Genomic DNA, 27,531 nt, shown 5'->3' with positions numbered 1-27,531 from the left:
GTGGCATGTCATCGGCGAGGCTGGTCGTCAGTCGCCGGCCGTGGGCTGGAATAATCGATTCGCCATTTCTCCATCATCTTGACAGGTGCATTTCCGGGTGGCAGCTGCGAGGGGAGGGAGGTGAAAAAATACACGTCAGGATGAAATTTATGCAGCGAGTGTTTGGCGGTGGATTTTGGAAAAGATTAAAGCTTGATATTAAAAAAATAATGAATTTTGTAAAGTTATAAGAAAACATTGATTTAAAAGCAACTCCACAAAAAAACTTCTTTGTACGGACATTTTCTCTACAATCCAGGAAAAAACAAACGTTCGAAATAATTCTCAAGGCCACACCCCCAAAAAAAACGAATTCGGAAAGAAACCCCAGTCCCCAAGACCCAGATTAATTTGAAGTGATTCCTGAAATTATCACAATCATCATCATCGGCGCAGTTAGAGTGCCAGCAGCACGACCAAAACCGGAAACGGAAGCAGGACGACGACGAGAACGAGCAAAAAAAAGCACGGCACATAAAATGGGACGAAAATTAAGCGGTTTTAGGGCAGTTGCTACGAGCACACGGACTTCCTCATGCTCTAGGACGGAGGACTTTTCTGGCGATTCGGAGCGAGCGGAGAAAAGCGATGTGGTTTTTGGTCGTTGACGGTAATGGAGAGCATTTGTGAAGGGGATTTGTACGGTTTGTTTTGGATGTAGTTTTGGGGAATTGTTTTATGTCAAAAATAAAATAAATGATTTAGTCGATTTTTTGATAGTGGATATTAGGTAAAATAAAAGATAACGAAAAGTTACTAAAGGATTTTTTCTATTTTTCTCATTTTTTTTCATTAGATAATGATAAAGCAGTATATCATATCATTGCTGGTCTAAATTGCTCTAGAATTCAACAAAATTTACGAAAAAATCACTGAAAATTCACGTATCAATTTTTTTATATTGGAATTTAATTGGGTGGGGGAAACTAAAGACTTGAATCGGTGAAACTGAATATTTGAAGAACCCTTGCTACACAACTTATTTGTTTATTGATGTCATCAAGAGTTTTTTTTTTCTTAACTTATTTTTATTAGGTCCTTTTAGGTGCTGTGACCAGGTTGGGACCGAGGATCAGTAAAACAATATATAATAACAAAAAAAAAAACAAAACAACTCCTTACATTCCATACTTGGAGATCATGTAACTGACGAGGGTTACTTGGTCAAAGCGGGTCTTGCAGGTCATTAGGAGTTCCCTGTTGCCAACAATTGATAATATTTTTTTCTTTATGTATTTTATAAGATTTCTATTCCAATAAATTCAAGCAAACATATTTTCATTATCCAAACAACATTTATGACTTGTGGATCTCAAATATCACATTTTGAAGATTACATTTTACAAAAATAAAATAATTTGAACATTATTTATACTTAAGAACAGTTAACTTTGTCATGTGTAAGTTTTGTAAAGTTGCATTCGATTTTGAATGCAAAATTTGAAATAAATTGTAGTGAAACTACATTTCCAACATACTTTATTAGCTTTCGAAGTGTCTAACCTCTGACCATAAAAGACAACTTTGCTATAAAACATTTCTCTTCGAGAGAAAAAAAAAGCGCACTGAGATAAAAAAATAAATTTTAATTTTTTGTGATCTCAGATATTTATTGTTTTATGTTTTTTTTAAAAAAAAAACATATTTTTTGTCAAATTAAACTTCCACTGACAGGAAATTTTTGTTTTTTTTTGAATAAAAAATACGAAATGAAAACTAATGGAATAGTATGAAATCATACATAAGTTTGGAAAAGCAGTGTTCAAAGCACGCGAATTTCAAATATTTTTTAAAAGTTTTAAAAGTTTGATAACCAAAATTATGAAACATTGATAAATAGTATAATTTAAATAATCTGAAAGTGGCATTTTTTAAATGAAAATGAGTTCTAATCGTTTCATGTTTTAAGTATAAATGAATTTTAAATAAAAAAATATGTTCAGATAAATATGAATTTTCAGAAAAAGGTTGATTAATAATATTTAAAAATAATAATAATATGCGTTTTATTTAGGTGACGACATCAATTGTTATTTTAATGAAAAAATAATTGTTTTATGATGTATTATCAAACTAAAAAAGAATTATTTAGTTATTCTGAAATTTATGTAAACTAATGTTAACTTAACTAAACAAACATTGCTTTGATTATTTTTTTTCAAATTTAGCATTAAAATTAATCTAAAATTATTCGTCAATATGACGTAATCTATTCAATTTATTAATTTGCAAGAAACATAGTGACTATCAAAGTAACTTTTTTTAAAGCATTTTTGAAAAAAAAACTTTTATAAAAAAGTAAACGGACATCGGTCCTTTTGTGGCCTACCCCAGTATATAAATCATGCGAGAAGTCTTTTCGGTTGACGAAAAAAAAAACAAAAAAAAATCTTTCTGCAGTTATGTATAGAGCAGTTCTTTCAGATTTCGGAAAACAATATTTTCAAAAAATTTAAATCAAGACTAACATTTCAAAAGGATGAAACATTCAATATTACGCCCTTTTTAAATGTTTGTCTTGTTAAAAAATTTCGAAAATATTTTTTTCAAAAAGATGGGAAAATTTCACGAATGTTTCATATTTTAATTTTGAAAATCGGACCATTAGTTGCTGAGATATCGACATTAGAAAATGGTGGGTTGTTTGGGTGAGACTTAGAAATTATCAATTTTCCTGTTATTTAACCTTTGCATGGCAATATCTAAAGGCCGTATCAACAAAGTTCAAAATCGCAAAATATAGAGAATTTTCTCAGCTTTTCAAAAATATTTTTTTCAAAAGTGGGCAAACATGTGCACTAATAAATAAAAATGAAAAACTGCGACTATTTTCAAAAAAGTCACCTAGAAATAGATTTAAACGGTGCACTTTATCAAAAATTCCCTAAAGTACTTTTTGATTGCAAATTCAATTTTACATCGAAAAATGAAGTTAAAAAAAATTTGCGACCAACATTTCGATTTTTTGAAAAAAATAGTATTGATTCAAAAATTCATAACTTGGTCAAAGATTTTTTGCACAACCTGGAAATTTCTGAAAAGTTGGCATTTGACAGCTGCCAAATTTGTATGGAAAATTATATGGACAAACTAATGATGCAAAATGGCTTCTTTGGGAATACCGAAGGCTCCAAAAAAGTTTCAGTCGAATTAAAATTTTTAAAAAAAGACTGATTTCGTAGAGAATTGCTCTATATAAAAAAATCAACAAAAATCAAAAGAGTGCTTAGGTATTTAAAAACGTGGGTTTTATAGAAAACCTGGATGTATGGGTATCAAAAGATCGGAAATTTTATGCCCTTTCTGATGCCACATAGGTTGACTTGTGAATTGTGAACCGGTACGGATGCCGGCGGATTTTCCTACGACGTAATTCCGGGTTGGTACGAAATTCCAACGAAAAATCTATTCTATCGATACAAATACCCCCAAAACGGTGTTATACCCACTCCAAAATGTTAATTTTGGCAATTATATGGTAATATATTGACATTTAGTTGAATTAAAAGTTTGCAAAATTAAGTTTAGATAAGTTTAATATAGAATTTCCAGAGTTATATAAACTTTTATACTAAGTAGTTAATAAACTTTATATTCAATCCAAATTATTTTTTTAATCAGTCAAGGATGCCTATTTGGAGTTGGGAGACTGGATTTATGGTGATTTGTCAACAAATAACATTATTTATGTTAATTTTTTGAAAGGTGTACATACTTTTTTTGCGCCTTTTTTATTTTCGTAATAGTATTTGTTATATAACTTTTTATAGAAATCATCTTTTCATGAGCTTTTTGTAGCAAAATGTTAGGCATGAGTTTCTGAACAAAACGTAGTACTAGGTTTCTGTCAAAATTTGAATTGTTTATATGTTTCATCACAAAATGTGCATAGTGCCCAAGGGGTGTAAATACTTTTTTTACATACTGTAAAAACAAATTACCGATTAGATTTTAAAGAAAAAATATAATTTTTATTCGCAAAATTTAATTTTTAATTTTGTTTTTTTTTTTTTTGCATTGCTTTCATGTTATTGCCATTTCAGGGTTAGTTTTAGGAAAACACATTTATTTTTATTTTTATTTTTCAAAATAGTTTTTAATCATATGTGTTAATCTCCATTTTTTTGAACAGCTGAAAAATTCTATACAGTTTACAATAAGTACTTTGAAACCAAATGTATTTTACTAAGACAAAACATTGCCAAGGATTGCAACGAAGCAAATTTAAATTTCAATATTATTTTTTTTAATTAATAAAATTTGTTACAGTAAACCAACTATTTCAAGAACCCTCCTCGTCCATCACTGCCAAAAGTCCGACCCAATTTATCTTCTGTATTTATTTCGCCCTTGCTCCTTTCCCAGCTCTCTTAATTAAAATTAAACGTTATAAAGCGTTGGGTACCAGGAAACTGTGCTGCGCTGTCCTCAAATAATAGATGGCCCTTTCTTAAGACCCTTCCCAACAACAAGCCACCATTCAATTCGAGGAGCAACGCAGCAGCAGCACCATTGGACTCAAATCTGTGCCGACAGTCTGTCATTTAATTTTTTTTCCGTCCTCCACTGTCCTTTCTAATTTGGTCGACTTACTAAAAATAAGAAAGACAAAAAAAAACACCTCTTCTAGTTCTAATGAAAACTGTCAACCTGCAAAACGGGCGGGGAGCGGAGTGAAAGCAGGTTGAAAATCACTTAATTAACATTCGCACTCGGCACCCTCTTGTGTGTGTGGGGGAGGAACCTTTTCCCGACTCACCAAAACGACTAGACGCCACCTGGCGGAGCGGAGAGTGGCTAATTAGCCGTGTGCTTATGAATGACGTGTTTTTAGTTTTCTTTTTTGGCTCGCCGGAAACGTTCTAAGGCAGAGGGTTGGCTTTCGCAATTATTAGCTTTCGTTAGTCGCATAAATCAGGATTTAAGGGGGTGACTTTTGACACACACAACAACAAAAAACGTGTTTTAGGCTGGGAAAAGGACCAGGCTTATAAGGTAATCCACTTTGAGTTTATATTTGTTGATAGATTTGAGGAGAGGTGCGGGGCCAGCTCCAGTTTGTGTAGAAGAAATCACAAACAAGGTCGAAAAAGTTTCTCTTGAATAGAAACATAACTTTGACTTAATTTCTTACAGGAAAAGGTTAATTAGGTTCAAGGAAAAGTAGAGTGCGTGTCCCCATGTAATTATGAGTTTTCGTGTTGTTTGTGTATACATCTAATAGGAGAACGTATTGATCAGAAAATTTCGTCTTATTCGTGTTTTTTATTTAAAGCCAAAAAATTTAACAATTTAACATTCATCAAGCTATGATTTGCCTGCAATAATTTTTTTTTTTTGAAAATTATTTCGTAGTCTACTATTAACTATTTACTTCTCTTGTCATTCTCGAACGACGAAATGGCATACTTTTCTATACCAATAATAACAGCATCGAAAAAAAAAACTTTTTGATACAAGGGATGAAACAATAAACTTTTTAGCACGAAACGGATCTGAAAAGATTAACTTTTCAGAACTTGTTTTGATAAGTAATATTTTCAATATTGTTTCGTTTTAACGGTGGATTGACTTAACACATAGACATTTGACTTATGAAAAAACATGATGATTTTTTTTAACTTGATTCAAACTCATTTAACAGTATTTGAAATACTCATTTTTAGAAAAAAATACTTGAGGTTGGAATCGGATACTCCTGCAAATTTACATAAATAAATTCAAATTAAATCATCAAATCTGGGCAAAATTTGAACTTCATAGGTCAGGGAAAAATGAGACAAATCAATGCTCAGAGTTCAACATATGAATTAGTTAATGAAATCACGAATGTTCTTCATTTTTTGAGAAAATTCTAACCATAAAACCAAAATGTAGTAAGTATTATTACACCAATCAAGTGAAAAGAACAACATAAAAAGCAAATTCAATCTGTTGAATGGTAGATTTCCTGAATTCTTCTTTTGAAGAAATAACTTAATAAATTAAAAATTAAATTAAATTAAATCAATTAAATAATAATAAAAACAAAAGTCAAATTAGGATTTTTTGTATTTATTTAAACAAAATTTCCAATCAAATATTTCGTTTGCCACTCAGAGGTCAGGTCCTACAAACAGAGGAAAATCCCATAACTTTTAAGGCAATGAAAATAACTCTCGTAGTGCAAAAGAAAGTAGAAAAAGATAGCGTCAAATTTATTATAAAGTTAAACCTCTACAAATCGAGTTCCGAGTACAAGCCAACTATAATACTATTGTTGAGTTTCAAGTTGTGAAATAAATAAATTAATGAGCGTCTTTTTCGTCTTCTTTGAAGTAATCTAATGAATTCAAGTACGTGCTTGGAAATTATAAATCACTTTTTTATAATAAAATGTGTCGTTCAAACAAACATTGTTTATTTAAATTTCATCTTTCAAAAATATATAATAAATATTTGCAGAATTTCCACTTTAAAATAGCAAAAACCGAGAAAAAAGTTCCCAATTCGGGCTCAATATGTTTTTGTGATGGTTTCTTGGCCTATGCCGTGCTGAGGTGGTTCTAAAAATGGTCATTTTCTTCTATTTTCACAAAACCACATTTTTCAAAGAAATAATCATACCGTGCCGATTTAACAGATTTGAATTCTTATGGAAGCAAATTAAAAGTTAAAAGTTGGGAATTAAAGGAAAAATGGTTAAATGTCTGAAAAATCCAGCCTAATATTTAAAAAAGTAGAATGAAAATTTAATATGGTGGTTTGTCCGTGTCTGGACCAAAGAATCTATATTTAAAAAAAATGAGAATTGCATTTTAACTCAATAAGTTGTCATTAAACATATCAACTATTTAAATTGTTATCAAAAAAATTAGAACGCTATAAAATTTCTAACAGTTGTACAGGAGACGTTACTTTATTAATTTGTAGATTTTACTTTTTTGTGTCTAACTGCCTGCAAAACAATGAATATTCCTATATTTAAAAAAAATGTCTCAATAATCTTGGCCTGTTACAATTTTATTTAATTTTTTTGTTCTCTTCAAAGTCGCCCCGAAAAATCAGAGGGAAACAATGTTTTTCGAAAAAGTTCAAATTTTCAATTTAAGTTTTAGTGCAATTAACTGAAATTAATGTAAAATGCATTTTCCTGCGCTCAGAATCATTACGAGCATGTTGGGGTTGGTTCAAAAATCAATTGAATTTTAGTGAGTTTTCGATTAACTTAACCTTAAAAGGCTATTTTTCGCCAAATTTCGATAATCTTCAAATTTTATCTTTTTTGAAAACTAATGTTTCCATAATATAATCTGTTTTATCATTCATATGATGAAATCCTGGCTTGTAATTTGAATCAAGGGTGCACATCAACCAAGGAAGTTGTTGTCTTCTTATTCCAAATTTGTCAAGTTTACGGACCCAATCCTGCAAGAATCTGAGAATAGTAAAGAATATTGTAAATAACTTTTAAGAAAGTAATTGAGGGGCTGAATAACAAATCATAGTTCCTGTAGTTTTGTAGAAACTAAAATGTCTGTAATCAAGTCATGGAACAAAAACTTTAAAAAATATTAGCATCGGCCTTATTTAAGAATCAAAATATTAAAATATTCATAAATAAAGTTAATTTAGAAAAATCAGTAGTCGAAATAAAATATCTGAAAATTTTGTTTAAAAATTTATTCGAATGAATGAAAAATTTAAAAGAGTAGCAAAATGCTAAATTGGAAGTTCAAAACCAATATTTCATTGAAAAGGGTAAAGATAGTGCATTTTTTCCACTAATGCACAGAAATGGTTTCTAGAAATTACATTTTTGGAATGTAGAACGTGTTTTCAAGAAATTATAGATTATTTTTTTGAGAAGCATTAATTGGGTAATTAAAAAAAGATTAAAATCAAATGATCAAGATTAACAAAAAGTATTTTTTCCGAAATTCTACAAACAGATGTTATTTTTTTATAAATTTTTCACATGCAGTTCGTGATGCTACAACAAGTTGTCAAAATGGCCGACAATGTTCAGTTGGCTTAAGGCAACTATCTTAAGATCTATTTCCATGTTTTGTTTTTCGACCTTTTGTTTTACATTCACAATTTTTTTTATGTTATATATGAAACAAAATATTTTAGTTATTGATTTTTCTTTTTTTATTATCTGAAAATTCATAAAAAATATTCTATAACATTTTGCCTTTCTTAGAAAAAAATTAAGGCGATTGATGCCATCCTTTTATTATTATAGTATTTTATGGCAATTTTAAATGTCCAACCTACAAATGTTCTCTGAATATTACTTCATAAACTGATGAATTTGGAAAGGGTTGTCTGATCTTCAAACTTTCGGACGCGTTGGAAAAATCTTTTCAATACTTTTCTAAAAAAGTAAAAAAAAACGAATTCGAAACATAGTAAAAATGTTTTTTTTATTTTAAGTATATTTAAATACTTCAAATAAACTCGTCGATTTAAAAGTAAAGCTTATGGGAACTCAAAACGGATCGAATGAGACCAAAATGGCCAATATCCGTTCAGCCAGTCAGAAGATTATCGAGTAACAATTTTTTTCACACCTACACAGTCATTTGCTCTGAACTTGATTCTGAGTCGATATGTATAAGTGAAGGTGGGTCTAGTAGGTCAAATTGAGAAGTTCAGTTTTCGAGTGATTTTAAAGCTTTTCCTCAGTAACATGAGAAAGGCCAAATAAAGCTGAAAAAAAAATCAAAGTATCATAAAAAAATATTTGTTTCTTTTGATGCAAGTGTAATGTGTCTCCAGGTTTTTTCTAGCCAATTCAAAAGAAATTTTTAAGAAGGTCTTCAAATCTGTAACATCTACTGTTGATTTTCTATTGCCTATAAGGTTTTAAATAAAAAATATTATTTTCCGATATTTTCCAAAATTACAAATGGAAACGTATTTTTTTTCTGAAATAAAAGATGTACATCGCAGATATAATATTATCATTTTTTTTACTGTGAGGCATAATTTAAAAATAACTTTTCCCAATTTACAACAGAGCAAGTTAATGAATTTATATGAAGTTACATGCTAAAATTAAACAAAAAAAATGCCCGATGTACTCTCCAAAATATTGATTTATAATTTAAGAAAATCACAAAATGTAAACAAATTACAATTTGGTCTAACTCCAGACCTTATGATGTGAAAAAATATTATTCTTTGGATTCGTCAAAATAACTAACAATATACCTTTTTTTTCATTCTTTCATTACAGCCAACGCCCACTCAGCTAAAAAAAAAAAACTTTTCTAAACTGGACATTTCCGAGCATAAAATGCATTTCCGGTGAAAAGTGCCGAGTGAGCTGCATATAAAAACACGCTGAAACCAACCGTGCTGTCTCGTCCACCATATTGCAACTTTTTCATTTTCCTGCTTGACCAACTGAAAGAGGGTAAAAGAGAAACAAAAAAGTTCCATCCACAATGGAAAACTTGCGGGAAATTGATTTAAACGGTGTAATGAAAATTAGCTGAATGCTCCTGCTCGGGTGGCTCGCTCGGAAAATTCAACCTACCACGGAGAGAGGGGAGAAAATTTCCCTCAACAATGGCTGGCAGTGGGGCAGGGCAGTGATGGCGTAATGATAACGTCACCGTCGTGGGATGTCCATCCGTTACGTCACTAGCAGAACCTGCAGTTGTCCGAACTGATATCGTGCTGGGGCGAGTTGAAAAGTTCCGGCTCGGAAAATGAAGCAAGGAAAAACAAAAACTCCGCTGATAGTTAAATAATGTGATTATAGGGAAGTGTGATTGGGAAAAAGTTTTATTCGCTTGTTTCTGGTGTGTAAATGAGGGGAAATTCCTGGAAGTAGCCACTCTTAATAACTGGATTCGAACCGGTTTGTTAGAAGAAATCGACTCGGTGATACAGGCTTAAAATAGAATTGTTCAATTATAACTTGGGCACGGAAAAGTTTTGTGAAATTTTGGTTGAGGAAAAACAGCAGAAAAGGCATTATGGCCGCCATGATGATGGAGCTGAAGCTGATTATTTTGTGTTTGCCGTCGATCCTGCTTGCCACCACGCTGGAATCAGGTACGTGAAATGATATCGAAAGAAAATCTTCAATTTTTTTAATGTTTAAAAATGATTGAAATAAATTAAGTAAATTTCGAAATAACACCAAATAAATCTTCGCTCATCCTTCAAGTCATTGAATTTTCCTAATCCAACAAAAGAAGCACCCCAAAAAAAAAAATAACCCCAAACAATATCTCCAAGGTCGTCATCGCAGCGAAGCATTCCCGGAGCAGTTTCGATCAAATATTTGCCCCCCTTCTTATGGCATCTCAATCATGTTATTGCCCCCATTTTGGGAGGAAGACACAGCCAGCAGCAGTGGTGAAGCGACACAATCGAGCAGGCAAACCCTTGTCACACACACACACAAAAGTGCCCAAGGAAAAAGTCGGGGCTCGAATTCCTAAATATGGTCTTTTGCTCTTTGGGAAATTTACATATTGCTTGCAGGTTTTATTTGCACTTGGCCTTCTCGGTTGTGATGGTAAGCGTCGGAAGTCGGTCCCGAAAGGAATTTGTATTAAATTTTTAAGGATTTTCGTTGTTGTTTTGTTGGGGTTTTTTCTTCCCTCGGGATGAGACACCATGGGACAGTGGCTTCACTGTTTTGAAAAGATAATTTAATCGAAAACATTTACTTAAATTCTTATTTTCATAAAAATACAAATAATTAAACATTATAAATCCTTATCTTTTGAATGGAACCAACAAATAAAGTCGAATAAAAACCAATAAAAACAAAAAAAAAACAAAACAATAAAGCTCAAGCGAAACAAAAGATACAAAGAATACTTTTAAAAACGAAAAAAAGAAAACATTTAAAAAATTTGGAAACAAACTAAAACAAAAAAAAACATATATTTAAAGACGAATACAAATCAAAACAATTAAAAAGAAATCAAAACAAATAAAAAGAAATCAAAACAAATAAAAACAAATCGAAACGAATAAAAACAATTAGAAACGAAATAAAAAAAATAAAAACGAATAAAAAACAAATAAAAACTAATTTAAATTCAAAAACAATTTAAAACAAAAAAACAACTAAAAATAATAAAAACAAATCAAAATATTAAAACAGAAAAAAATCAATTTAAAAAAAATTAAACCAAATAAAAAAAAGCAATTTAAAACAAATGAAAAAAAAAATCATACTAATTAAACTAAATAAAAAACAAATCTTTGCAAATTGTTAGTTATAAAAACATATCAGATCAAATAAATCAATGAAACAATTAAAAGCAAATAAAAACAAATCAAAACTAATCAAAAAATTTAGAAACAAATTTAAACAAATAAAAACAACAACAAAATTAAACAAACAAAAAAGAATGAAAACAAATAAATAGAAAAAATAACCAAATAAGGCATCATCCATTGAGTATGTCACGCTCTGGGGGGAGGAAGGGGCTTCTAGGCAAGTGTAACATTGATAGGGGGAGGAGTGAAATTTTGACTGATTTTAGCGTGACGTGACTAAAACAAATTAAAACAAAAAGATAACAAAATCAAAAATCAAAGCAAATTAAAACAAATAAAAACAAGTGAAAACAAATAAAAACTAATAAAAACAAATACAAACGATTACAATCAAATAAAAACAAATAAAATCAAATAAAGCAAATAAAGACAAATTAAAACAAATAAAAACAAAAAAATAAAACAAATAGAAACATACAAAAAAATAAATAAAAACAAATAAAAACAAATAAAAACAGATCAAAACATATAAAAACAAATGAGCACAAATAAAAACAAAAAATATCATCTTAAAAATGAAAAAAAAAAATAAAAAAAAACAAAGATAAGGCCGTTGCAAATATTTTTAAAAAATTATGTGGCCAAATATTTTTGAAAAATTAGAGGGCAAAAAAATAGTTTTTCCAAAAAACTTCAAAATTTCCAGGAAATTAGAAGTCTAATCAACTGAAAACAATCTACTATGCATTTTTCTGCATTGATAATCATATTTTGCATGTTTGGGCTTGTATTGCATTTTTATGAAATTCCAATGTACAGCACCCCAAAAAAAAAATATTTTTCGCAAAGTATAAAATTTTCGTCAATACTTAGATATTTTGGAGAAACTAATGATGGCAAAACAACTGGACAGGTGTATAATGCATTTTAAAACACTTTTTTCATTAAAATGTTGAAATCATGACTCGTAATTTCAATGTTTATACTTTTTTATTTTGTTTGCACCCCATTCCCCACCCCTCCGCCCACTTTGGTCAGAGTCGAGGGAAACAATCTTCAAAAAATATTTGCAACGGTCTAACAAATAAAAAAATAAAAACAACAAATATTATTTGAAACCATTGAAAACAAATTAAAGAAAAAATAACTGAAACAAATGAAAACAAAAAAATTTAAAGCAAGAAAAACAAATAAAATTAATTAAAAAAATAAAAAGAACAAAAAACAAATAAATCAAATTAGAACAAACAAGAACAAATTTTAACTAATTAAAACAAAAAAAATCAATTAAAACAAATTTTGAAAAAAAATTCAAGCAAATTTGAACAGTTTAAAATAAATACCAACATAAAAACAAAAAAAAATACAAAAAAGTAAAATCAATAAAATCAATAAAATCAATAAAATCAATAAAATCAATAAAATCAATAAAATCAATAAAATCAATAAAATCAATAAAATCAATAAAATCAATAAAATCAATAAAATCAATAAAATCAATAAAATCAATAAAATCAATAAAATCAATAAAATCAATAAAATCAATAAAATCAATAAAATCAATAAAATCAATAAAATCAATAAAATCAATAAAATCAATAAAATCAATAAAATCAATAAAATCAATAAAATCAATAAAATCAATAAAATCAATAAAATCAATAAAATCAATAAAATCAATAAAATCAATAAAATCAATAAAATCAATAAAATCAATAAAATCAATAAAATCAATAAAATCAATAAAATCAATAAAATCAATAAAATCAATAAAATCAACAAAATCAATAAAATCAATAAAATCAATAAAATCAATAAAATAAACAAAATCAATAAAATCAATAATATCAATAAAATCAATAATATCAATAAAATCAATAAAATCAATAAAATCAATAAAATCAATAAAATCAATAAAATCAATAAAATCAATAAAATCAATAAAATCAATAAAATCAATAAAATCAATAAAATCAATAAAATCAATAAAATCAATAAAATCAATAAAATCAATAAAATCAATAAAATCAATAAAATCAATAAAATCAATAAAATCAATAAAATCAATAAAATCAATAAAATCAATAAAATCAATAAAATCAATAAAATCAATAAAATCAATAAAATCAATAAAATCAATAAAATCAATAAAATCAATAAAATCAATAAAATCACTAAAATCAATAAAATCAATAAAATCAATAAAATCAATAAAATCAATAAAATCAATAAAATCAATAAAATCAATAAAATCAATAAAATCAATAAAATCAATAAAATCAATAAAATCAATAAAATCAATAAAATCAATAAAATCAATAAAATCAATAAAATCAATAAAATCAATAAAATCAATAAAATCAATAAAATCAATAAAATCAATAAAATCAATAAAATCAATAAAATCAATAAAATCAATAAAATCAATAAAATCAATTAAATCAATAAAATCAATTAAATCAATAAAATCAATAAAATCAATAAAATCAATAAAATCAATAAAATCAATAAAATCAATAAAATCAATAAAATCAATAAAATCAATAAAATCAATAAAATCAATAAAATCAATAAAATCAATAAAATCAATAAAATCAATAAAATCAATAAAATCAATAAAATCAATAAAATCAATAAAATCAATAAAATCAATAAAATCAATAAAATCAATAAAATCAATAAAATCAATAAAATCAATAAAATCAATAAAATCAATAAAATCAATAAAATCCATAAAATCAATTGTTTTTTGTTTTTTGTTTTTTGTTTTTTTGTTTTTTGTTTTTTGTTTTTTGTTTTTTGTTTTTTGTTTTTTTGTTTTTTGTTTTTTGTTTTTTGTTTTTTGTTTTTTGTTTTTTGTTTTTTGTTTTTGTTTTTGTTTTTTGTTTTTGTTTTTGTTTTTGTTTTTGTTTTTGTTTTTGTTTTTGTTTTTGTTTTTGTTTTTGTTTTTTGTTTTTTGTTTTTGTTTTTTGTTTTTGTTTTTGTTTTTTGTTTTTGTTTTTGTTTTTTGTTTTTGTTTTTTGTTTTTTGTTTTTTGTTTTTTGTTTTTTGTTTTTTGTTTTTTGTTTTTTTTTGTTTTTTGTTTTTTGTTTTTTGTTTTTTGTTTTTTGTTTTTTGTTTTTTGTTTTTTGTTTTTTGTTTTTTGTTTTTTGTTTTTGTTTTTGTTTTTTGTTTTTTGTTTTTTGTTTTTTGTTTTTTGTTTTTTGTTTTTGTTTCAATCATTTGAATTCTATATGTAATTGGATCTATTTTTAGTTATAATTTTCATTTATTTCTCGAAATTTTTGAATGAGATTTTTTTATAATGTGGTTTCAATTTCGACAGCACAATTCATAGTAAAGCAAAACCGTTTTTTGCCCAGTTATCATAAAATCGTCATTTCGACGTCGTCGTGCTATCTTGTCGCACCCGCCATTTTGACGTTCCGAGAAAAACGCATTTTAATGTTTGACCTTGAATATACAAAAACGAGAGCACGCAATGTAAACAATAACAAACACGTTTTGTTTGGCTGACCATTCTGTGCATTGTCCCAAAGTTTGGTTGAAGTTGGTTGCTGGAGTCCCGAGTTATAATTACAAATGTTTACGGTAGTCTAGCTTGTACGTGCGACAAACGCATCCTGACTTTCCTGGCCTGAAATTCCTTTGGCCTTTTGTCGCACTTACATCAATTTTCATGGAGTGACAAGATAGCACGACAAGATTGAAACTACTTTCATATGTAAAGTGACAATTATGCACGGAGTTTTTTCGGTTTTTGTTAAATATCTCAGGATTGAAATCGAATTTTGGGGATCTGTGAAGGTCAAAAGGTGAGGCATTGTGAGCTGCACAAAATGGCGTTCTTAACTCAATTTGGCCCAAAATGCACGTACGACAAGTTAGCACAATGGCGACGATTTATTGCTGCCACCAGTAATCTCGCATCTTTACTAGTAACTCTTCTCCGAGATCTGGCGCACCATTTTCATACACGTCTGTGCGGCCAAAGCTTTGCGCCCTTTTCACAGAGCCACTCATCGTATTCCATAATCCCGAACTTTATCCCTCACATCGCAGCAGAAAATATAGTTGAAAAATACCGCATCGAACAGGCCCCATTCCAAGAGACTAGTAGACTAGTCGATCGGGGTGGAGAAAACATTTCGTGCTGTATCAATTTTAAAATCTCTTTTTAAAGCAAAGTCACGTACTAGTGAGGGGGGTGGAAGGGGAGGAGGCATCTACACCATCTCGAGTGTGATGATGTCCCTGGCCACCTCTTTCACATACAGTCCCATGTAGTGGAACCTTGAAAGTGAGCTCAGAACCGTTATTAGGGGTTAGTTTTTGAAACTTAATTTTGGTTATAAAAAAATCACTAAAATGTCTTAAGCAATACTAATTTACAAAACAAAAACAACTCTTTTTGAAAAAAAATGTTTTAAGATTAATCACCTAAATTACCGTAATGGTCCCTTTTCAGAATGTCTCCTTCTCTAGCTTGGGTTTCATATCTATGAGGACTATGACTCGCTGTGGTTTCTAGATATGGTGTGTCGCTCTGTGAAACAACGATTGAAAAATGGGGGAACGAGGGGAGAAGTGTCTGCTCATAAAGATTGAACTTTTTTTTGCTGTTCAACCCCTTTTCCTCAAAACTTCTGCAATGACAACCCTAGGTCTTATCCGATAGATTCGTGTTCACGTTTTTTGCTGCTTCTCCTCTCCACTGAAGGGTATCTAAGTGAACTTTAAATTGGAGCTTGGTTTAGTACGGGTGGAGCGTATGCACTCATAAATATATTTAGATTGGAATTCATGATAGAGAAATTTGCTTGTAGCATCGCAATGTCACCCCCCTCTGAAAACCCCCCCAAAATTTAGTTTGTTTTCGTGATACTTGTTCCCCGTCTGCAATTTCTGTGCGCAAAAAAAAAGAACAACTTAAGCCACCCAAGGATTAGTGATACATTATTGGGGTGACGTCAGGGTCTTTCCATCGCGCATCGTTAAGGGGTTGCGTGACTGCCATGCTTGAAATGTTTTGGAATGGTTCTGGCACGTGGACGCTGGGTTATGGCTTTTTATTCGAGCGGTGCACTTCTCGGCGTGAGCAGCTCTCGACAGCATGTATCGGGGAACTGGTTGCTGTAAAAGCATGGAAATGTGCATAATTTTTAGGGTATTTTTTATAAATCGACTCAGAATCAAAAAAAGTTACTCGATTATTTCCGGATTGACTTTTCAAATTTTGACCGTTTTGGCTCATTTGATTTGTCTTGGGGTCCCATAAGTCTTTATATAATAACAGCAAGTTTACATAAGTACTTTAAAAGTTATGCTGAAAAAACGATCATGACTACATTTTAGATGATTGTTAAAAGGGTGGTTTTTGTAAGAAATTTTTAGAAAGGTATTGAAAAGACATTTCCAACGGGTTCAAAACGTTGAAGATTTGACAACCATACAAAAAGTTATTAGCACTTAAGGTCTGAAACCCCTATCAATAGTAAAAGTAAATCTTTCCCAGTTCCTGAGGGGAACACCCTTGAAGAGTATCGGGGCCGGCATTTACAAAGCGGATTCAGTGGCAGTTTCATTCTCAACTTAATGTTAACATGTTAAGGTTAATGTTAACATTCCATAGGTCGCCTCCCTAAGGTGTCGTGATAAGGTCCAGTTTGTGACGATACACTACCTTCCCTTTACTAAGCAATCGATTCCAGAAGGGAAAAGATCACCAGTTGTGTTGGTCCGAGCCGGGATTTGAACTCCGATCTACCGCTTACGAGGCGGAAGCGTTACCACTGGGCTACGTGGCTCGGTACACGAATAGAAATGAGTAATAAAGTTGGACTCGTATGTAACTTTGTTCATCGATTACTTACGCCCAAAAAGCCATTTTACCCCATTAGTTTTTTCATTAAAGTCTCCAAACAAATTTGAGGACTGTTCATAGAAAAGTGCTATGAAAACATTCCAAAATCTGTAACTCAAGAAGGGATTTTCTTATCGATTTGGTGTCTTCGCCAGAATTGTATGATGTTTTAATTTTCACAATAAATAGATACACTTTTTAAAAAATTACTCACTTATAAATATGTGTTGATTGTAAAACTCGACAAACTTTGCTTTTTAGCTATGGAGTATGACAGATGTTTTGTTTTTGGCCAAGTTATAATTTTCCTGTAATAAAGTATGTTTTCTGGAAAGTATCGAGCATTTACACAAAAAGTTGGAAAAATACATTTTTGCAATTCCGTCGTGAACTTACTTCCTTTTTCTGTCATTGTTGAATGACGAAAAAGCCTACTTTTCTGAACCAAAAATGACAGAATCGATTAGTAACCCTTTTCAAAACTGAAACGGATGCTGAAAAGTTGATCTTTTCAGCACTTTTTGGAAAAGTAATACTTTTCAATTTTTTTTTGATTTAAACGTTTCATTGACTCAATGCATGGACATTAGGGTGCCCAGAATACGGGACTTTTTCTCAAAACCTCGCTCCACAAGTTGAATATTGTTCCTTGAGCTATTTTAGGACTCTGGGCCAAATATGAGCAAAATCGGTTAACATTTTCCAATTGATACTCGGGGGTGAAGTTTGTATGGGAAAAATCGAAAAAATGTATGGAAAACCCAATTTTCTTACGGTTTGGTCTACACGATGCGCTACTTACATCCAAATATTCCCAAAAGTGAGATTCTCATTGGAATTTTAATGCTCTACAATTTTGTAGAACATACCAAAGCTGTAAAACTTAATCCTGAAAAGTTATTAGCGATTAAAAAAAGTCATTTTTGTATGAAAAACATTTTTTTCACCAACTTTAGGCTCGGGTATCAATGGGTTAATCTCAACCAATTTCGCTCAAAATTTGCACAGATGCTTAAAATAACCCAATAAACCGTTTTCCGCATGTGGAGCAGGGGGTCATTTTTTCTGGGCACCCTAATGGACATTTGTCCTATAATTCTGTTCAAAGGTTGTTTTTCGAAATTGAAGAAAAAAAAAACGTTTTATGGAATTCGTTGCAAAATTTGATTTATTCATCACTCAACGTATTCATCCAACTCAGTGAACCTTGTTGGATAAATTTAAGATTAGTGCTGAAAAAATCCTCTTTTTGCAACTTGTTGCATAAACAAATATTTCAGATACAAAATTGAATTCCACATCGAAAAAAACTTTGAATTTTCATAAAATTTCCGATTTTCAATCGTTTATATCTTGTAAACTATTGATCAGATTTTTGATGTTAAAGATTGAATTTTTGAAGTCCTTCTGATTTACTAGTTATTTTATCATAAAATCATAACTTGACCTCAAAACAAAACGTCCGCCATCTCCTTTAGCTCAAAAGTTGGCACTTTTTGTCTACTAAAACCTATCGAAAAACAGATTTTCAAATGACTTCATAGCACTTTTCTGTGACCAGTCCTTTAAACTGTATCGAGAACTGCATGAGTAATGCAAAATGGTTCATTTGAAAATAGGAAATCGATGGGCAAAGTTTCATACAAATCAAACAAAAAACAAATTAAATCAGGTTTTTCTTTTACTACGCACCTTTGAATGCTTAAATATATTGTCCAGTTTTGGGAAACTTAATTCAAATCCGTTTGCGAGGTTCATTTAAAAAATCATTGTTCAAAAATATCCTGTTTTAAATTAATGATTGATTTCAAAATGGGAAATTAAATCTCTATACAAATATTTTTCCGGAAATTTTGTTTTTAGCTTGGAACGAATTTTAGGAACTTAAATTTCACGTACCGAGCTGAAAAGGGATATAAAACGCAAAATTGGCAAAGTTAGTTTCAAATGCATGGTGTACCATTATCGATGCTTATTTTGTCCATATTGTATGGACATTTTTTTATGAAAATTTTTAATTCACAAAATCAGCTAGAACTATTATTTTACCAATTTTCATTTAGCAGAATATTTCTTATTGTTATCATGCAACGAGCTTTGTTAAACTGGTTATGTCTGTAGCATTACACTCTTATTATGTTGAGTGACTTTTAAAGATTATTTACAATTATTTCTTTATTTCTATTTCTTTGTTTCTATCCAAAGAATGGCCACAATTTTGTTTTATTTTCAATCGTTGATATTTAGTTTCGAAATGGACATAATTTTGCAGAAAACATCAGTAAAAAATCTCCTAAAAAACAGTGACAAAGATACAAAAGCAAATTACACCATATTTTATGCCACCTTTTTTTAAACCATTCTTGATCTACGCAACATTTTAAAATTATGACTTGAACAGAGAGTACCGTAAACCGGGGTGACTTTGATAGGAATTCGATTTGTTTTTAGAATATTTTCCAACAGGTAAGGTTTTTCTCAAGATTATTATTTTTAAAACATGTACTGGGGTAGACCACACAAAGTCCATGCACTATTTCGGGAAAAAAGTTTTTTCAATAATGTTTAGAAAAATAGTTACGTTAAAAATTCTTAGTTTGAATTCCGGGGTGACTTTGATAGTCATAGTTTTTTCTTGTTGAAATCATATTTAAGATGTTCAAACTTTATTTGTACGCTAAATGTACCATCACTGTAGTAGCTGATATAGTTTTTAAGAAAAAAAATCAATGTTTATATTTAGTTAACTAAGTGTATAAGCTTTTTAGCAAAATACATATAAATTTTAGGTAAAATTGTTAAAAAGTCGGAATTTAGCCTGAAATTTGTTAAAACTAGTTTTGTTTGTAAAATTATCGATTTATATTGCATTTTATACTGAATTCGGAGCACGAATCACAAGTTTTCACGTTTTACATGAAATTTGTTCAACTGAAATTGCCTTCTAATTTGAAGATTTTATTTTAATTGTGTTTCAAAAACACATATTATTTATTATTTACAAACTTTTTTAATCTTCTCCTAGTGGAAAATTGTCCAAAGAATCCGAAAATGCATTCCGTTTTCCGATTAAAAATGTTCATTGAGAAAATCAAGACACTTTGAAAAGTTTAAAATAATGACTTTCATCAACATTTTCTTAACTATAGTTAACTAACTTTTTAAACCTGTCAAAATTTTATGAAAAGTTCTTCTTGAGGTACTTTGAACACTTCTCTACCACGGTCAGTATGTTTCTAAACCATTCCTTACGTATTTTAATTGTACTTTTCATTTTGCGAAAAAATCGCAAACCTATCAAAGTCACCCCGTTTTACGTTACCCATGGCTTAAAATGAAAATGTGACTTAAATTAACATCATTGGGATCATATTCACTGAAGCTAATTTGAGGTCAAAAACCGCCTAACTCTTCCTCGTTACGGATGTAAACTAGGGTGCCCAGAACAAATGACTCCCGACTCCGCAAGCGGAAAACTGTGCACATTTTGAACGAAATCGGTTGAGATTAACCCGTTGATACCCGAGCAAAAAGTTGGTGAACAAAAAGTTTTTCTTACAAAAATGAATTGGAAAATGACTTGCATTACTAAATTAGACGTTATCTAACCAAGTGTGTAACATATAAATAAAGAAAAAAGATAACTAAATAATTAAACAAATTAACGCATTCATTAAAATCCAAAACTCAGACCAGCTGGCAATACTCATCATCAGTTGAGAAAAAAAGTCTGTATCTGTAAATAGTATGCACTCCCCCAATTCGCATGGACATCACGTGAGCTTAAAGCGTTATCGATACTTTGCGCATTTTCTTTTTCGACCGGTCGAAAAGCTGCAGCGGATCATGCTTTTAAGCGCTCAATCGATGCCTGAGTCCTGGAAGCTCTTCCCCGATGGTCGTTATGAGCTTCTCATATGGCCACCAGTTCAATCGCTGTCATGCTGGTCTTTTCATCCTCCCGACATGGTGGCTTATTCTTGGGACTAGCGGTTATGGAATGTTGGATAGGTTGGTGACCGATATTTTCGTGAATTTTCTAAACTGAATTTTCAGGTCTTTAAAATTTTCAGCCAAAAATGTAATTAAATTATTAAATGAAGAAATTACCAAAATAGTTTCTACTCCCCTACACGGAGAAAAAAGAGTTCCCAAAATCGTGAACAAGCGTTCATGAAAATAAGAACCTCGAACAAAGTGTTCAAATCCCATGGTACGATTTTGAAAAACGTACCATGAAATTTGGACACTTTGTTTGTGGTTCCCATTTTCATGAACGCTTGTTCACGATTTTGGGAACACTTTTTTCTCCGTGTAACGATAAATAATCCTGCAACCATTTATTTCAAACGGAACATGTCCTACTTCATGAAGCGTACTTCCGGGCGTTTTTTTTTTCAAAAGTCTTCCACAACTGGATAAAATTCTTCATGGCCTTGTTTTCGGCAGCTACATTGTCTCTTTTCCAGGGGAGGGCAACAAAAAATCCGTCCTGGACCAACCACCCCCTCCGGAAGGTGATGTAAAGTTTCCACTTCTCCGAAGCAATTAATCTTGATAAGATAGCACTGACTGACTGAGTTGGGTAGGGTCTTTCCTTTTTTTTGGGACGGGCGAAACCGGGGATCAAACGGAATTAAAATCTTTCGGAATGAGCGCACGGCGAGAGGTCCTTGACGCGAAAGGACCCACTGAAGGATTGGGATTTGAATCGGGCGTTTTAAAAGGAGCTTTAGAGTGGTCTTTTAAGCTATGGCTTAATTGATTGTTGACAACAGCTGGTAGTGAGAAATGTATGGATGGGAAATTTGCGTCACATGTCAATGTATTAAATGAAGCTGTTTCAGGAAGAAAATTTGAAGATTTGAAGATTTGAAGATTTGAAGATTTGAAGATTTGAAGATTTGAAGATTTGAAGATTTGAAGATTTGAAGATACATATGATTGTTCTAAATTTTTAAATTAATTGCATTGATTTTATAAAAGAAATTATATCGAGTCATTCATCAAATTTAGTGCCAGTCACCTTTCAAACGAATTTCTGCTTAGGCAAAGCTAAATCTCACCCGCAGCCACAAAAATAATTTCCATAATGAAAAAGGCATATTTCATCAACACTTGCCCCGGAACCTCAAATTCAATTCCACACTCGCACAAACTTCACACCGAGTAAACCGAACCTTTTTTTTGCGGCTGGCCAGATAAGCATTTTCCGGGTGCGGGTTTTCCTCTTGTGCCTGCTTCTTTCGGGTAATCCATCATCGCACGACAAAGTGTTGGGGACCTCCCCAGACCGGAACCCTCTCTCACACACACAATTTATGAATCATCACACGCAGTGAGGACCAAACATTCTAAACCTCAGTACTTGACCCTTTCCCTTCTGGAGGTTGGTTGGTTGGCTTCGAAAGCTGTCGGATTCCATTTTTCATAAACCATCATTCCATTACGGACACTTGACGAGCACCAGGGAAGAGACGGAGAGGAAGGCAGGGACACCCCGAGAGATCCATTTGCTTATCACGCCCCCGCATGTGTGCTGTTCAAGTGCACAATGCCACACAAACGCACGTTAATAGTAACCAGCTCGGTTCTCAGGAAGTTTGAAAAAGATCGTTATAAAAAAAAGAAAATTTGTAAAGGTTTTTCAAATATGCATAAAAGCTGAAAATCAAATTTACTTACGTAATCTTTGAAATCATAAACACCGAGAGGACCTTCTCTTAAAATTAATCATATTTTCAATGAATTTTATAATTTTATAAATATCAACAATAACAATAATTCTTCTTCTAGAGAACTGCACCCAGTTTGTGGGTTCTTTGAGTTTGTTCGGCTTTGAATGGACCATTCATTCATTCCTCGTTGCGTCATACACACACACCCACACACATCGCACTATCACCCCATTGTGAAACGCGTGTGGATGTGAGCGAGTATACACCCCACGTGAGGCTACACAAAAGAATGATCCCTCCCAGTCAATGTCGGTACCGGTTCTGGGTTTGAGCAGGTCGGTTCTCGTTCCCGGTTCCCGACCCAGACTGCCGCTCTCTTTCTTTCAGGGTCGTTTTCCAGCCACAATCAGCGTGGACGGACAGGGGGAGCTTCGGGTTCTGGCACGGTCATCATTCAGGACCTGCTTCAGCAGGAGAAAATCCTTTTTCATCGCATTTTGCCCCTGCTGACGTTGAAAGGGGATGCTGGAGTGGGTTTAGCATTGGAAAGTTCAGTTTTTTTGTACTTTAATATTTCAAACGGATTTTAATCTTGAAATCCCAAATTACATCAATTGTTTCCTTTAGACTTTGTTTTGTTTGTTTCCCACCCAGAAGAGACATAAACATAACTAACTTGTCTCACAGATGTGGAATATTGAATTATTATTTCAGATTTTACGGATAATACGGAAAACATTTCAATATGAAACATTTCCATGAATCAACAATTAATTTGGTAAATTTTTGGGAATTCACTAAACCAAGGATTTTTTTACACTTCATGTACCAACAAATATATTATTTATTGATTATTTTTAAAGATATCAATGAATTTGAACCATATTTGCAAATTAAAAATTACCTACACAGTAAAAAATAATGTAAATTTGGAAGCTGTAATTTCGGAAGGTTGAATATAACCTCTTTAATTATGTAATTTTTCCTCAATTTAGACTCAAAAAGTGACATTACACCAGAAAAGTGGTAAAATTACACATTTCCGGAGGTAAAATTACACCTTTTTTCTGACATAAAAGATGCACCCCTTCCCAGATGTAATATTACCATGAATTTTTTTTCTGTGTAAGAAATTCTCTTCAAATATTGGAAAACAATTTTATTTGTGTTTTTTTTCTGAAAGTCTCCATACAATTTTGACGAGTTGCGGCTGAGGACAAAAGCAAAGGCCAGCAGAGCCAACCAAGACCCCTACACAATCCCCCTTCCCTTCCCACGCCTTGTCTTTAACATCAATCCCTTCCCTACTAACCCCGAGTAGGCTGCGGGGTTAGTAGGGAAGGGACCCACTAACATTTACACACAAGATCCTCTGTAATTACTCTTAGCTTAAAGAAAAATGTAATTACAAAAGCCGACTCGGTCCTATCCGGTCCCAGTACGGAAAAGGACCTATAAAAATAACTTTATAAAAAAATAGACATCTGTGCTTCAGATTATTTTCAGTTGATTTTACTTCTAATTTCAATAACATTTTGAAGTTTTCTGAATAAAATAATATTTTTTGCTCCTTGATTTTTTGGTACAAAAATGGTCAATCTGCACAATATCGAATTGGTTTAAAAATACGAATTAAAAATTGAGGCAATAATAAGTAACTGTGCCAATTTTGAGCCAAACCGGTTAAGGATTAAGGGTCGCTTTTTATCGTTGAAGTTTTTATGGAAAAAATCGAAAAAATGTATCCAGAAAAACATCGCTTCAGGATTTTGGCAGAAGGTGGCGCAAGTCTCGCTCAAAATTGTCCAAGTGTGAGATTCTTGTAGAAAATTTAATTCCCTACAACTTTGACGAAGGGTACAAAAAGATTCAAAATGATCCTGATGAGTTATTAGCAATGCGATGAAAAGAAATCGTCTTATATACTTGATGGTATATAAGGATTATATAGAAAGTATATAAGAAAAAACTTTTTACTAAAAAAATCACCAAAAATCAGGATCAACTCAAATCGTTTTGCACTCTTCGCAAAGTTGTATGGAATTAAATTTCCAAGGTGTCATCCATAAAGTACGTACGCTCTTAGAGGGGGAGGGAGGTTACCGTAGGTGTGACAAGATGTGACGAAGGGGGGAGGGGGGTTTGCGAGACTGTGACGTCACACTAGGTTTTTTTTATGAATGCATAATATTAATTCGAATTGTGCAAAAATAAATATGAAGCTCTTTTCTACAATTTCTTGCTAACAATTTTTTAGAAGCATCACATTATAATTGATTATATAGTCACAATTTTATTAGAATATTTTGCAAATTCTGGCTCGATACAACAAATGCTTTGAAAGCTTTAGTTTTTACTTATTAGATACAAAGCTCTGAAAAACAGTTTTAAAGATTTTTTAATTCTTGAATGGTCTTCTGATTTGTATAAGGTACAAATCAGTTTTCTTTTATATCGCAATGTTAATTCTAAAAAAATGAGTGTATTTTATTAGACAACCTGTCAATGTTGCAAATGAGTGGTAGAAAAGCTATCAATTGATTTTTGGCGATTTATGCGTGACAAACTTTATGGATGACGCCCTACATGAATCACACACTTGTACAATTTTAGGTGAGACCTGCGCCACCTGGCAGAAAAATACTGAAACGATGTTATTCTGCATACATTCTTGCAATTTTCCCCATATAAACTTCAACTTATCTTTGCCTAAGGAATCGAGTCAGAGGATATCCCTGATCCCCGATTATTTTTAATTGTCACCTTAGTGGCCACTGAAGTCGGGAAATCGGGAAAGTCGGGAATTCGCCAAATCCGCCAAAAATCGGGAACATGTTGGGAATTTGTGATTTTTTGTCAAAATGTCGGGAAAAGTTGGGAATCCCATGCATGTTAAATAATTTTTTTCTTTCTATTGAATAATTTTTAGATTAAAAAAAAATTCAAATGAATTCACTCAATAATTTAATTATTCTACTCAAGTAACTAACATTAAATTTAACAGTTCTTTTCACTATTTCAATCTACTTGAGAATGCAGAGGCTATTTAAGACATTTAAATACCTAATAAATATTGCATGAATTTGATACAGACTATCTTAATATTTTTTTATGAATCAACACATTTTTTAAAAATTTCAGATTATCATACAAGAGAAAACATTTCACATTAAACGACAACAACAAAAAACTCATTTCAAAATAGAGCTTAATTTTAACAGCTATGACCAGCGTATAGTTATGATTCTGTTTCATTTTGATAGATAATGTTTTAGAAAAATGATTCCAACGTGAGTTTTGCAATGTTTTTTTTAGGTTCATTAAGTCAGTTCGAATATTTTTTTTCAATTGCTTTACTTGAATGTTTATGAGTATGGGTAAATTACTATAGATAAATTTTGATTTTCAGTTATCGGAAAACTTAAATATCGAATAAAATCCAATCGTTGTTAGTTCTGAATTAAAAATTGGGAAAACTGTTTTTTGTTTGCAATAGAAATAAATTCAAAAAATTTGATTTTAGTTATTGCAAATATGATTGAAGAATTTGTCACTTCACACATTTTGAATAAAATAAAAGGTTAAAATAGATTTTTTAAACTGAATTTTGAAAAAAAAAAAAACGTATAAATACTGAAAACAATACAAATTAACAATGATTCAAAATTCAATATCAATATTTATCAAATTAAAATAAGATCTAGGTAAAAGAACGTAAACGTAAACGTAAACCGTGACGTGACGTTAACCAATATGTAACGTGTATTCTAGGGTGAGCACCGAAGTTTTGACCACATTTCATTTTTGGGACACCCTAATATATACGTATGCTAAAAATAAACATTGAAATTATAAGTACTGTTGAGCATTCCTCTTTTTACAATGATTGATTGTATTTGTTTCTACTCCAAATCAGTTTCTGTATCCATCGTAAATTTTTAAATAGTTTTATTTTTGAAAATTATATCGTTTTTTTCTTTATGGTTGTTAATATAGTAACGATTTATAGAGAGATTTTTTTGGAATAATTTTTAAAATAAGAAATGGCTTTTATTTGAGTTTCTGGAAATGTCGGAAATTTGAAAGTAGGATTTGAGTGGTCACCCTGTTAAATTCGTTTGCCAGACACAGATTTTTATATATATTTTAACAGCCTTTTTGTAAGTTATTTGTCAAAACTGTAAAGAGATTTGGGCGAACTAATGATATAAAATGTCTTATATGGTCTTAGAAAATGAACATAAAATTTTAATTCAACTGGAAAAAGAAATCAAAAAATTGTTTGCAAATACAATGCACATTCTTAGATGAATTCATCCAGTAGAAAAATGATGAAATGATTTTATTTTAAAAGCTAGTAAATTTTTAACCTTTTTTCAAGACTTTTAAAATCGCATAGATAGATGTCGAGATTTTTCAACGGACGATATCTTAGCAACTTTCTTTCCGATTTTCAATGTAAAAAAAGAAATTTATGTGATTTTATTCAATCCCCCAAATATTTTTTTTTACTTCAGATCATAAATACCAAAATTATGTTCAAATCTTTTGAAATAGGCTTGATTGAAAAAAAAATAGAGCTTGGAATGTTAACAAAGATTTAGTTTTTTGACATTGATTATGGGACTAATAGTAGCAGATATTTCGTTAGTTGGCAAATTAAAGCTCTGAAAACACTTTGAAAATTGTTTTTTTTTTTCAAATTATATTCTCTAC

General features: G+C 30.8%; 1 protein-coding gene across 2 annotated transcripts in view; it reads left to right on the top strand.

Annotated features, from left to right (window-relative positions):
* LOC6047478 (zwei Ig domain protein zig-8) overlaps positions 1 to 27,531 on the top strand; it is a 560,935-nt gene that overhangs the window by 141,631 nt on the left and 391,773 nt on the right. For both annotated transcript variants that reach the window (XM_038265147.1, XM_038265146.1), the window contains exon 2: positions 9,263 to 10,089. In XM_038265147.1, the coding sequence (XP_038121075.1) occupies positions 10,011 to 10,089 (79 nt within the window). In that variant the 5' untranslated portion in view covers positions 9,263 to 10,010. The remainder of the gene's footprint in view (positions 1 to 9,262; positions 10,090 to 27,531) is intronic.

This window comes from Culex quinquefasciatus, chromosome 3 (genome assembly GCF_015732765.1).
Source record: "Culex quinquefasciatus strain JHB chromosome 3, VPISU_Cqui_1.0_pri_paternal, whole genome shotgun sequence".
In the NCBI taxonomy this organism is placed as follows: domain Eukaryota; kingdom Metazoa; phylum Arthropoda; class Insecta; order Diptera; family Culicidae; genus Culex; species Culex quinquefasciatus.
This window is presented reverse-complemented; position numbering and strand designations above follow the sequence as displayed.